Genomic DNA, 14730 nt, shown 5'->3' on the forward strand with positions numbered 1-14730 from the left:
TTATTGCACTAAAAAAAAAAAAGTAGTCCAAAGTTGTGAAAAAAATAAAATAAAAATAAATAAATATTAATTTGGTCTTAGGATGACTGTCTCCCAAATCTTTGATAGATTTATACAGCCATACTTGTTAAGGTTTAGAGTATGTTTAAAGACTTCTGTTGATTCCAGGAACAACCTCTCTGACTTGTAGAAGCTTCTGTGCAATACTTTTGTTTTTTTCCAATTGATCCTATGTGCCAGGGTATCCAAAGCATGGTCTGCCAGACCCGACTTGCCATAGCGAAAGTTCCGGATATATTTTTTGTGTTCGCTAAGGCGGATGTCCACAGTTCTTCCTGTCTGTCCGTAGTAGGCTCGATGACAAGAACAGGGCACTTCATAGACTCCTGGATGTGATAAAGGAGTGAAGCTGTCCTTAGGTGAACGGATGAGGGTTGCCAATTTCACATAAGGTTTTAATACAGTGCACAGTTGATGTCTGTTGAGCACCCTAGATATCTTTTCAGGTATGCCTTTAATGTATGGAATGGTGATAGTTTGTGGTAGTCTTCTGTGGTAGATAGTGGGGGAGGATTTCTGGGTAGCATTTAGTATTTTATCTATCTTATGGGGATTATAGCCATTGGTTAGGAAGATGTGGCGTAGGTGAGAAAGTTCAGCAGTGAGAGCAATGTCATTGGAACAGATTGTTCTATGGGTTAGTGTTTTTAAGATACCATATTGTTGAGAAGGGTGAATGGTGTGATTGTTTGTGTAAATATCTCCCTGTATGTGTGGGTTTTCTATAAAAAGAAAATGCTAAGGAACCTTCTTGAAGATGTGTGAATGGTGTGTCCAGGAAGGACAGGCAGTCATTGGCTTCTAGTTCCATTGTAAAGTGGATTTTAGGGTGCTGACTATTTAGATCCCCTAAAAATGTATTCAATGTTTCTGGGCCATGTGGCCAAATAGCAAACACATCATCAACATAGCATAGCCAGAGACTAGGTTTGAGAGTGGCTGTGTTGATAGCTAGCTTTTCCAGATGTTGTGTGTAGAAGTTGACTAAGGGGGAGAAAGGGGGATCCCATAACTGTCCCAACTAATTGTTTGTATATTTTCTTTTTCCATTTAAAATAACCTGCCTGTACTGTTAATTTAAATAGCTGAAATATATCAGGGGGAAATTGTGAATTTAGTAAGTTAAGTGTTTCAGTCAATGGTACATTAGTGAATAATGAGGTGATATCAAAACTCACCATTAGATCTGAACTATTTAAGGTATGGTTTTCTAAAATACTTTTTAGGTGGGTGGGATTTTTAACAAAAGAGGGAGAATTGTTTGTGTAAGTGGCTAATAGTTTGGCTAAATGTTTAGCTAGTTTATATGTAGGACTGTTTATACTATCTATAATAGGGCATAAAGGTATACCTTGTTTGTGAATATTTGGAGCTCCATATGTTCTGGGTGTTTTAATGTGAAAGAGTTTGAGTTTGTTGACTGTTTCTTTTGGCCATGAAGTGATTTTGTTCAATAACTTGCACACCTTATTCTTTTGTGAGTTCATGGGATCTCGATCTATGATTTGATATGTTGACTGGTCTTGGAGAAGTGCGTGCATTTTGCTTTCATATTCTGTTGTATCCATTACTACAGTTGTGTTTCTTTTGTCTGATTTGGTTATTTTAATGTGGTTATTATTGCGTAGCTCTTTTAGAGCCATTATTTCTTTATGTGGGATATTATTTTTGGGAGGCTTAGAATGGATTAGGATATTGGCCATGTCTAACCTAATATAATTGACTATTGCTGGAGGCAGGTTGTATATTCCACGTTCAACAGAAGCCATTATTTTAAAGTGCTGCACAGAAGCTTCTACAAGTCAGAGAGGTTGTTCCTGGAATCAACAGAAGCCTTAAAACATACTCCAAACCTTAACAAGTATGGCTGTATAAATCTACAAACGATTTGGGAAACAGTCATCCTAAGACCAAATTAATATTTATTTATTTTTATTTTATTTTTTTCACAACTTTGGACTACTATTTTTTAAAACTTTCAAAGACTACTATATTAGTGATAGCCTTGGACCAGCTATCTCTGATTGGCTACCAGTGGAGATTGAACTGCCCACTCAGTCTCCAAAAAGTTAGATAAGGCTAAAAAAAAAATGGCCTCGCCTACTCCCTATATGGGAACAAAAATGCGTTAGCTGATTTTTTTTTTTTTTTTTTTTCAAAACTTTGGACTACTGTTTTTTTTTTTTTTTAACTTAGATGCCGCTGTATTAGGACTTTAGTCTTGTGTTGCATGCTGCAATTACTTATACTAGCCCCACTGTTACACCGTATTGTGGTTGTCTCGCATTTGTAACAAACTTTGTTTGTGTGCTCTGAAAATGCTTGATATAATACCAGCGAAATATTAGCTTTTAAGTTAATAAATAGTTATTTTCTTATCAATCTGTGTTCGCATCAATACCATTTAAATCCAATTCAACATGTGTGACGAACACATAAATCTATCCACACGATTGTAATATTTTATTAATGTTATCTTTTTTTTTAATATTATTGAATTTCCTTATAATATTCTTAATTTTAATTTAAGAATGTTATTTTATGTTGTTATTTTATGTCTTGTTCTAGTATATGTGTATGTGTGTGTGCATGTTTATGATCATTTGTTACCTATTAAGCTTAGACATGAAGAAAAACTTTCTGAACTTGCAAATCTTCTTGAACATTCAGTCTTTTAATTATTCATCGATTAAATCTTGTGTCATTGCTAACCATCTCTCTCTCTCTCTCTCTCTCTCTCTCTCTCTCTCTCACACACACACACACACGTATATATAATTTGTGAGTTTGTTCAAGTTGTGTTTAGTTGATATTGCTGGAAAGGGAGAAAAAAATAGAAATTAATAGAAAAATAAATTATGATATAGGAATTAGTTTTTTTGAGGATTATGCAGCAATTTATGCACATTTTTTTATTGTTGTGTAAAGGATTTTACAAAAAATATTTACATTGTAGATCTGAAGTTAACATTCTGCTTTGTGGGGATCCAGGCACAAGTAAATCGCAGTTACTGCAGTATGTTTTTAATTTAGTTCCAAGAGGTCAATATACATCAGGGAAAGGGTCAAGCGCTGTTGGTCTTACAGCTTATGTCACTAAAGATCCTGAAACTCGACAACTAGTTTTACAAACGTGAGTTGAATTTTAAGTTCGTATGTTGAATTTTGTATTGTTTCAAATAAATAGTAGATTTTGTAATATTTTCATCTATACTTACTAAATAGTTCTCGTGGAAAGGCTTAGACATTGGTTATACATTCTTACTAAATAGCTTAAGGAAATTGCAACGTACAATAGAATATACATTAAAATAAATTTTAATACACTTCCAATTTCATCTATACTAAAAATGAAAGCTTCATTCTAGAATATTTTAAATGATCTGTAAGTTATTTCATTTATTCTTACTTTTATGTAAATGTTATACAAGAAGCACTAAGAATACATGAAATAAAATAAGTCATGGTTCAGTGGGCCATTCAGTAACATATAGTTTGGAACATCCATTACTGTGTTAATGTTAACCTGCTGGACTTGAAGGGAGGAACTTACAACCTAATAGAAACTGTGCTTCCCTGTAATGTGATATTATTGCACTTTTAGTTACGATATGCCATTCATATATGAGGGTCATAATATATATTATGAATGAACGTGAAAACATGAGCAGCTGTTCAAGATCCCTTTAGAGTTCAACTGCAAATACAACAAACTTACTTCTGCACTTCCTCTTTTATTTCATCTATATTCTCTGGCAGAGCCTTCCCCATGATGTTTCCGCCAACTACATCCTCTGGCATTATCAAGATTAATATGAGCAGGTTCCATTTTTCCTAACCCTCACCTATGCATGGTACTAATGTCACTGTAAATCCTTCCTCTCTCATGTTAAAATAATAATAAATAAATAAATAAATACACACACACACACACACACACACACACACACACACAGTCGGGTCTCTTTTTATGTGGTACATACATTCACAGAAAACCGCATATAAAAAATCGCACAAAAAAAGACCTAACTTACCTTAGAAAATTAGGGATACATTCCATGATTTTCTAAAACCGTATAAAACCTAAGCAATGAATTAAAATAAACCTAAAATCGCATAAAAAATTTATAAAAATTCAGGAAATTAAGAATGCCTAAGTTTGTTTTAAAGCTTTATTCATTTAATTTTATTGAAAAATAACAAATTTTTTTTTTTTTACATTTTGTCATCAAAATTATCATCGCTGTTAGACAATATTCGGCAATGTGCAACCTGCTGCGAAATCACTTTCATCACCAGAAGAGATAGTCAGCGCAACAGATCTGTATGGTAAAGGCAATGGTTCTTCACAAACAGAATTTTTTTTCTTCTGACAATGTAGTCAGTGATTAAACTTTGCGATGATGATTTTAGCAATTTTTATATAGCTCACAATATCCAGACATAGTTCTTCAGCTCATGTTGGAATTTAAAGGTTCATTCAGAATTTGTGTCATTAACAAGAAAATGATTTTCCAATTTATTGCATAGTTCAAGACCTTCTCGAATTATATTTGCATTGAGAGAGACAGGTTTTTTTCCACTTCACTATCATTTTTTGGATCTTCGACGATATCTAAAGTTAAAGATACCAAGCAATTTTATAAGCTAGATTTTTTAAATCCTTTTTCCCAAGTAATCAAACAGACAAGTAAGTCAAGTTTGCTGCTGCACGTAGTGCAACTCGTGGTAAAGGTGGAGCAAGCTCTGATCACTTTCCTTAGAATTTTCCCCTAATGCAAAGCACATATCCGCAAGGAAATGTATGATACTAATGAGGTCAAAGCACCTTATGGCAACTTGTTTAGGTAAAATATTTATAAGCTCTGTATTACTTCACCCTTGGCATTTTTTAGGTCTCGCTCCTGCTGACAAGATCTCAATTAAGGTCGAAACTGGTATCGGTAGTGACCATACCTTAATGCATAGCATCATGCAGCCGCAAACTTAACTTACTTGTCTGTTTGCTTACTTGGGAAAAAGGATTAAAAAAAAAACCTAGCTTATAAAATTGGTATCTTTAACATAATATATACCCAAGGTAAAACACTCTCTAGATATCTAAAGTCAATCGATATCCAATAATATCATCATCACTTAAAGCATTATCCACAAACTTCTCCACCGATTTCCTGTGCCAAAGTAATGATTTCAGGTTAAAATGTAGATGTTTGCATGGTTGCACTGTTTGCAACACATCTAAGCCAAGCTGCTTTCCAACAGGCATTTAAAGTTTGTGGTCTTATTTCAGTGATAGCAGACGCAAAATGATTTAAGCGATCCAAAATTGAAAATTTTTTCCAAACGTCAGTTACTGTTAATGATTCATTTATTCAATATAAATTGAAAAGTGTGCTTAACATAATATTTTTTAAAAGTAGCAATTATGCCTTGATCTAATGGCTGAATAATGCTTATTGTATTGGTGGAAAAAACACAACCTGCACATTTGGATGTTCTAAATGCGGATGACTTGGTTCATTGTCAACAATTAATAAAACTTTTAAATCGAGAGCTTTTTGCTTCATGTATGTTTCAACTTCTGGTACAAAGCAATTATTGAACCATTCAATAAATACAGCAGTCGTTACCCAGGCCTTTGTATTAGCCATCCAATGTACCAGCAGCTGTTTTAGATCTTTGCCTTTTAGAGCATGTGGTTTTAGAGATCGATTTACTAAGAGGGGTTTCAACATTTGATCCCCTGATGCATTGCTACAAAGTAACAACGTTACTTGATCTTTGCTTGCTTTAAACCCACTTGGTCTTTTCTCAGACTTTGCGATGTGAGTTTGACTAGGCATTTTCTTCTAAAATGGGAATCCTGTTTCGTCGGCGTTAAACACTTGATCAGGATAATATCCACTATCTTGAATAATTTTGGCTAACTTCTCTTGAAAATTTTTGGCTGCTGCAACCTCGCCTGTAATCTTCACGTTATGAATTGCATTCCTTTTTAAAAACCTGGTTAACCATCCTTTGCTTGCTGAAAATTCTTTATCAGCCTGGGAAGCAGAAGTAGATGGCTCCAATTGCTTCATCTGTTCATAAACCCGAAGAGCTTTTTGTTTAATTAAATAACCATTTATAGGAATTCTTCTTTGAGTTAATTCTTCAATCCAAATTATGATCGCTCATTCCGTTTTTTCTAATAAAGCATCTCTTGAGTACGATGATAATTTGGCTCTTAGTTTTGTGCTAGAAATGACAGATTTTCTTATTGCGACTTCATTCTTTTTAATTACTCTTATAGTAGATTTGCCTAAATTAAAATATTTACCAATCGCCGTAGATCCCTCTCCTTTTGCTATGTGATCTAAAATTGGTGCTTTTGTTCTACATTGGGCCAAATTAAATCTTTAAAATAAAAATTAGCAAAATTTAGACTTTCGATAATGAAAAGACAAACACTTGCTCACATGCAAAATTAAACTTCACGGACGCTTATTGCTTACACATTACTCATGTGCTCCAACATACTATTCATTATGTACAACGGTACATAAGTTTTGAAGTTATGCACCACATAAATTCAAATCCGCATAACAAAAATAGGCATAAAAGGAGACGCGAGTGTGTGTGTGTGTAGCAACAGAAAGAGACAGATTATAAATAAATGTGAAGATAGCATACACAGTCGTACCTTAGACATTACTTATATAGCAACAGAAAGAGACAGATTATAAATAACTGTGAAGATAGCATCACAGTTATGAAATAACTGTGATGAAATAACATCGCATTATAGCATCACAGTTACCTTAATGCATAGCATCATGCAGCCGCAAACTTAACTTACTTGTCTGTGTGCTTACTTGGGAAAAAGGATTAAAATTTCATAAAATTTCAATCATACATAACTTTGCAAGTTATGTATGATTGTAAACACTGTTATAATAAACATACTGACCATCACATGCTACTGAGAACTTTCAGCTGAAAAATTTTTAACTCAAAACAGTCTTGTTCTAAAAAAACATTTACTATGACTATCCATTCTAAAATACTATTCTCCATATAAGTTTTCTGTAGTGAAAGTTCACTGTTTTAAGTCATGTAGCTTTTTCCTTGACCTTTTTATCCCCCCCTTCTTTTTTTTTTTTTTCATTTCAGCAAAATTTTATTTTACTGAATTGAAAATCATGGTACTATAATAAAGCTCCCCATATCATAAGGTACAAATCTGTAAGAAGATATATTAATTGTAAAAAATATATATGCTTCTTTTCTCAGCAGTGCATCCGACATATAATAAAATTTATCTTTGAAGAAATCCATTTTCAGAAGAAAAACTGTCTTACTGAAAATGTTTTGGCATTTTTCCATTTGTTAAAAATAAATAAATGAATGGCACCTGGACGTGTTTTAACTTAAATATGGATGCATCGTGAGAAGTTGTACGTCTTGCATACATCTTTGTGCAGTGATTTGGTAAGACAAAGGCATACTGTCTCCATTGTTATTCATCATCTGTAAGGATGACATTATTAAGCAAAATGGCATTTTAACATCTTCAAAAATGTGGAGATGTTAAACCGAGTCTCTTTATGTTATACTCCAATGTACAATGAGTCTTATCCAGTACCTTATTTCATATTCCGAGTTTACTCTGTTTTTCACAGTCTACGAAAATATGCAGTAATCTTTTTTGTGAAGGATTTACATTTTGTTTAAAACATTATGATAATTTTATAAATTATTTTGGTAAAGCTTTATTGTCTTATAATTTGATCAAAAAATAATATATGTATATGTCTTTCCAGCGGAGCACTAGTGTTGAGCGATAATGGCATCTGCTGCATTGATGAATTTGACAAAATGAGTGACAGTGCGCGATCTGTGCTTCATGAAGTTATGGTAGGTTCCAATATCAGTATCATTATTTATGTTTTTTTTTTATGTTGAGGCCATACACAAGAGGTTGTTTAATCAACCTATAGAATGTTAATATATGTATTAGTAGTGGTTTGGAAAAGGAGAAACTGGTTTACATTTGATTTAAAACTCTCTTTATTGTATTCTTTGAGAAACACATCAGGGGTAGGAGGAAAAGAAACTTGTTCTTCTGTGGGTTTCAAAGTGTACTGTGAAGGGATGTTGGGCAACAGCTGCATGTGTTTCAATGGACTTAGTACTGAGTGGGGGGAATTATTGATGCTATTTTAGATAAACATTAGCCATAGAAATATTTATAGAATACACATATTACAGAAACCAAACTCTTGTTTGAAAGTTGGAGGAGTGAGTTGTTAAGAGATGGATTATTAGTCAATCTAATTGTCCTCCTCTATATTGAGTCAAGAATTTTGAGATAGCTATTAGAAGTCCCTCCCCCCCCACTCCAAATGTGAGAGCAGTATTCAATAACTGGGTGGATTTGTGATTTGTATAAGGTTAACAGTTTTTTAGAGGTGAATAACATCTTGAGCAAAAGAAAAATCCTAGTTCTTTAGAAGCTGAGGATGCATTGGTTGTGATGTGTTTATGCCAAGAGAGGCTTGATGTCAAGATCTCTTCTTGATTTCAAGAAGAGAAATTTCATCTTGTCTGGGTGAGTACCTTATGGATGATATGAGTACTTTACAGCAGTAAATGTTATTTGTGTAATTAATTGGTTTTATTATTATTATTTAAAAAAAAATAAAACTAAGAAAATAAAACCAACGGGGTTATGTATATCTTGTGTTTCAAATGTTATATTCACTTTTAGCTTTCTTGTAGCTTTGGTTATTATTAGTATAATAATAAAATGAAAAGACCTGGGTTTGATTCTCATCATGGAGAGGGGAATCCTTATATGGGCGCTTCCAGTTGAACGTGAGTTAGCTGATCTCATACGGTGGTAGCAGGGATTTTCTTCCAGAAACTTGGGTTTTTCATCCCGTGTACAGACAAACCGGCTTTCAGAACACATGCTATTTACAGACAAAAAAAATACCATTGTTGGTGATGATGGTAGTAGTGTCGTAGTTGGAGAATTAAGTAGTAGTGGAGAAGATGAGATGTATTTAGCGAAGTAGAATAGTGTGCTATCCCATGATGAGTCCTTGGACTCCCTGGAGGTGTCGCATAATAATAATAATTGAAGTTTTAAATATTACAAGACAGGATCTGCAGCTTCCATAGCCATCCACGATCACTACTTGGTTCCTATTAAAGGCTCATGCAAGGGATTAACTTCACTTAATTCGTGTAACTGACATGATAAGAATTTTCTTCCTAATATGGTTGTAACTATTCACTCCACTGTGTGGTTTTCAAGTGGGATGTGCATATAAGACTTGCTTCTCATTACTGTTGTGAGTAATGCTACTGCTATAATGTTCATTTTTTTCTAATTCATAATTCTTTTTATCTGCATTATGAGGCTTTTCACAAGAACATTAGATTTTATGGATCCTTAGACATTTCTATGTTATGTTTTGAAAAGATCCCTGAAGGCTGTGTTGGTTTTAGACAGACTTTTTATAAGCTCATCTTAATATTTAAAATCCATTGTCTGCATATATCCATTATGAAATGATAAAACATCTTCCATCGATGTTCTTCTCTTAATATATATCAGAAGACTTGCAGAAAAAGAGTTACCAGGTTCTTGGCTAAAGTCAGTTGTTATTGCTGTCCTAAATCCAGGAAAGGATCCAACATAAGCCAATATTTATTGACTTGTTGCTCTCACCAGATTGTTAAAATAGTTAATATCAGAACATTTCTGGCAATTAGAAATCAAACAATCTTCTCTGCAATACACAATGTGACTTTCGTAGACATTGCTCAACCTTGGACCATTTGGTCTGTTTAAAAACTTGTATAAGACGCTTATGATACTGCCTGGATATATATAACATATTATCTTGTTTCAGAGGACACCTGTATTTAGTAAAAAAAAATTGTTTATTTTTAGATGTGATCCTTTTTTGCATTTAAAGTAAACTCATACACTGAACTGTTTACCACCACCGTAGGCGCTGTATGTTGAAAACATCACAATTTACTGCCAGTCTCATAACATGAAAGCAATTGAAAGAACAACTTCAACATTCAGTTGATCTTGTTTCTCCATAGGGTCTTAGTAATGGGTTCCAGTTTTCAGCAGAAAAAAAGTTTCTGTGTACACTTCTTCTGGAAACGCACTTTTCATTCAGATTCTGAGTTAAGAATGAGACAAACTGTTATTCAAGTAGCAACAGAAGCCAAGGTCTTGGAACTCATCTTTGACAGAAAACGTACATTCTGTGCAAACATTTATCAACTAAGAAAGTGCAAGAGAGCATTGACTCTTCTTTGTACTCTATCCTATACTGAATGGTTGGATCTTCATTGCTTCTTTATCATGTGCTTATACATTCAAAGCTGGATTATGGGTCTGACTCCTGTCCATCCTTTTGGTATTTTTGTTAAAGAGATTATGGAAGCTATTGACATGAAATATTCATAATATTACCTGCACCATACATAACAGCATTCCTCCATGGCAGGTTTGAACTTCATCCTGTAACCTGTCCCTTTGTCAACTACAGAAGTCTCATACTCCATCATCTGTTTGCCTGCAATTGTTTAATGCAAAGAGAGCAGCCCACTCTGATTTCCTTCTCATCTATATTGATGGTTCAAGATCTGGGAATTCTGTTGATTGTGCTACTGTGTTTCCTGACATTACCAACCAGATCTCATTTGATTGCAGTAATTATACAACGGAGTTGCATGCCATTCAGCCTATGCTTGCAGATATAAATGTATAATCGACATCCAGTGCTTTGTGAAGCAGAATAGCCTACACTGATTGGCCCCTTCCATCTTCAGGGAATATGGATAGCTACAGGTGTGCCTTTTACATGTTGCCCACTGAAAGTCTTTATATTGAAGCTTCAATTTTGTACAACAGCTGTAAAACTGTTGTACAAAATATTGAAGACCCTTAATTTTGATGTTCAGTTGTGTAGAATTCTGAGTCACCATTGGAATTAAGAGAAATTAATGTAATGTTTGACAGTACCATATACAGACTACAGACAGTTTATAAGATCAAAGCTAATTGCCCACTGGCAATTAGAGAATAGAGAAAATTTTTCTTTCTAGGCTTCACATAGGTCACAGTCATCTTACACATTCCTATTTACTGAGGGTACATGCTTTTGTATGAAAAATGCTACATGCATCTGAAAGTTTGCCATATTCTGGTGGAGTGCCAGCACTTAATGCGAGAGAGGAATGAAATTTTTAATTATCTGGTCAAGCCATATACACTTAAGCAGATGTTTTTATTATTATTATTATGTGACACCTCACTCAGACAAATTGCATGACATTTTTAACTTTTTACAAAGAATTAATTTATATAACACATTTGATTATAAATTCTATTTATATGTAGATACTGCATTGATTAACTTAATTTTTTGTTGTTACATATTAATATACTAATTTATCTCTTTGAGTATTTATTAATACCTAGTGTAGTGTACTGCTGTAACTTTGATATGGTGCAGTATGACCTTTGCTGTCATTGTGCTAATGAACCACAAATTCACCCAACCAACATTCACATTTGAACATTTCTAGTTGAATATAGCATCTGTATACCCCAGCTGTCTTTCCACATTTCAGGTATTTGATGAATTTTCTACTCCAATTGTTGATATGTACTCCTGAATGCCATCCTCTTGAAATTTTATTTACAATGTCTATCACTATATCATTTACTACTCTAGACTTCTAGAAGGTCTATCTTCAATTTTCATGTCATCTTTTTCAAAAGCCTCCAGAATATATTTTCTTTCTGATATTTATTTTCTATGTTCTTATCATAGTCTTCCCATCACTTTTGTTTTGCTTGTGTTCCACACTGCTTCACTTTCTTACAATTTTTCTCTGCATTCTCTCAAACTACATGCCAACTTACTTTCTAGGAACTACTTTCAATATTTTTTTTTTCCTGATTGTCTCTTCAAATTTCATGAGTCCATAGTATAGTTTTGAGTTGTCTGTCCTTATAGACAATTTCACCTCATTGCTCTCTTGCCAAATCAGTCAGTATATTTCTTCTAATTCATTTTACTCACTCCCTCCCTCTTCTTTTCAATTTGGTGCTCAGCTTTAACCTGCTGAGAACTAAATAGAGTCACTTCCTGTTTCAGATCTTCTGTATAAATCTTTTGTCCTGAACAAGCATGAAGATAATGCTAACAAGAATAACATAGTCATTGAGACTGTTCTCTCGATATGAACTTGTGCACATTTTTATGTTGGGACATATGTGTTGGCAGTGACTAGACCATATCCTGAACAGAAATCCAACTGGTTTTTGCCATTATTATTAGCTTTGCTCTTTTGTTCTTATTTGCCCAAAACATTTCTGTTTGTTTGTCTGGTAATCGTTTCCTACTCTGCTGTCTTTAATGCCTCAAAGAATTCCTCCACTTATTCCTTAGTAGAACCTTCTGTGGAATCACAGGCACAAATAAGTCACATTGTCTAGTTCCCCATTCTTAGCTTAACACCACTTAACTAAATTTTTTGTTATTACATAATTCAAGAAGTTTATTTTTGTATTTAGTGTTGAATACTATAGTTACTCTGTTTTTTACCCAACCATTGTTGCCTGAATTTATAACACCTTATATTTATTGTTTGGAAGAATCTCACCTGTTTTTGTCCTCTGTGTCAGCAGCACCTATTGTTCTAATCTGGAACTTATATGATCTTCTACATGTTCTTTTTTTTTTTTTTTCATTGATGCTGCTTATTTTGATTGTACCAGTACCAGTCTTGAACTCTGCTGATGTTGAGGTGACGTTTGTTCCAGCTGACTTTTCACTACCCTGGTGAAAACAGTGTATGTGTGTGTTGGGGGGGGGGTAACTAGGTCATGCTTCACTAGCATGAGATTCTTTCATGTTGTACCATTATTTTTTATTTTGGTTTAAGCCATTAAGAATGCAGTTTGCTTGGCTGAATCCCAAATTGCCAGCCCATCCATGTTCGTTTATTATCCAGATAAGTACTTAGGTTGTGGGATTAACAGAAATTCCGGCATTAGAAAATGCCTGAACTCTTCTCCAAATTTCTGACCTTCTGCCTGTTTTGTAATTTTCACAGTGGTTACCCTTGAGATGTGTCTTTAATGGAGGGAATAATCAGAAATTCCATGGAGCCAAAACTTCACAATTTCAAATCCTTTATTGCAGCCCAAGTGTGTAATGATTTGACTGGCATGTGCTAATACGATTGTTAATTTCAATATAGTATACAAAGTTATTTGCCAGTTTTTCCTGATTAACGGCATAGCTTTAAGCATATAGAAATTAGGTAGGAGATGAATTTCATCATTTAATGTGCTACTACCACCACCCTGTGTATTGAAGTGGCTTGAGTTTCATGTTTAGTGTCTAGGGCATGGGTTCTGGACCATGTGTGTGTGTATGGGATAAAATATACAAAAAATATATAAAGTCAATAAAAATGAAATAAAATCTTTTTTGCCCATGGTAAATGTACCATAGGCTTACAAGTAACCTTTCATGGGTTGGCTTCACATAAAAAAAAAGTATTTATTTATTTTTAAAGTCATCCTTTGCAGTTTTGGCTTCTCACTTTATGCTAGGTCATTAATGCCCACTCTGTCAGTACTCACATCTACATTTGTTTTCATATAAAACCTTTTATAATTGGCAATGAATCACAGTAATTAACTTTTTATGCATCATTACTTCTGCATTACTTAGATTTTAAATAAGTAAGCCATTCAAAACTCTGTTGCTACTTATTCTGGTAGTTGTGAAGGCTGATATTCTGGTAAGCACACAACTGGTAACCTCAAAATACTCGAGATGGATTTGATCATACATTGTGTTTATGTGAAAAGAGTTAGATTACTTTTATGTCTCTTTAGTTTCATCTTTTTAGTTAATAATTTCTGAGATATTTCTGGTCCAGTACTATTGGAGTCAGTCAAGGGATTGGTTTGTTCCAGTTTATTACTAATTTATATAATGCAGAAATCACTCAAAGGTTAAAACTTGTCTTTTCATGACTTCTTAAATTCAAATTACTTTCCATTTAGGAAAGAATATAGTAGATAAATGTCATGAAGACAGCAAACTGTTCCAGTGGCTATTGAAAAAAGGAGGACTGAAAAAATGATAAATGTGAAATAAAAACTGAAGATAAAGAGTTATTTTGGATACCTCAAATGATGTATTTTAAAAATTATTAATTCTATTAAGAAATAAATAATGGCAGAATAAGGTAGAAAATATTTAAGGGTAATACATTTGGGAGCACATAACGATACCAGAGGGAGGAAACTATCAGATGCCTGAAATGTGTTATTTAACCAGAAATGTTCTCATATGGAGAAATAAAAGTTTTACACTAACTCAGAAGGTTAAATTCCAAATGATTGGAATAGGACTTTCATCAAGATTATAGAATTAGAGATTACCCTAGTGTTTTGTTCTAGTTTGTGTGCAAGCATACTTGAAAAGCTGTGTTCAGGCAAAATAAGGATTGCTGGGATGAAATTTTAACTTTAAGGAAAACAGTTGAGAAATTGGTGAAATAACAAGTGTCTCTGTTTAGTGGATCTGGATGAAAAGGCATATAATAAGGCATCATGAGAAAAGTTGAATC

General features: G+C 33.7%; 1 protein-coding gene across 3 annotated transcripts in view; it reads left to right on the plus strand.

Moving 5' to 3' along the window:
• dpa (disc proliferation abnormal) overlaps positions 1 to 14730 on the plus strand; it is a 238270-nt gene that overhangs the window by 134361 nt on the left and 89179 nt on the right. For all 3 annotated transcript variants that reach the window (XM_090398134.1, XM_090398132.1, XM_090398133.1), the window contains exons 14-15: positions 3017 to 3193; positions 7863 to 7956. In XM_090398134.1, the coding sequence (XP_090254260.1) occupies positions 3017 to 3193; positions 7863 to 7956 (271 nt within the window). The remainder of the gene's footprint in view (positions 1 to 3016; positions 3194 to 7862; positions 7957 to 14730) is intronic.

The sequence above is a fragment of the Typopeltis vanoorti genome, chromosome 9, assembly GCF_054136105.1.
Source record: "Typopeltis vanoorti isolate ZY-2024b chromosome 9, IOZ_Tvanoo_1.0, whole genome shotgun sequence".
Classification (NCBI taxonomy): domain Eukaryota; kingdom Metazoa; phylum Arthropoda; class Arachnida; order Uropygi; family Thelyphonidae; genus Typopeltis; species Typopeltis vanoorti.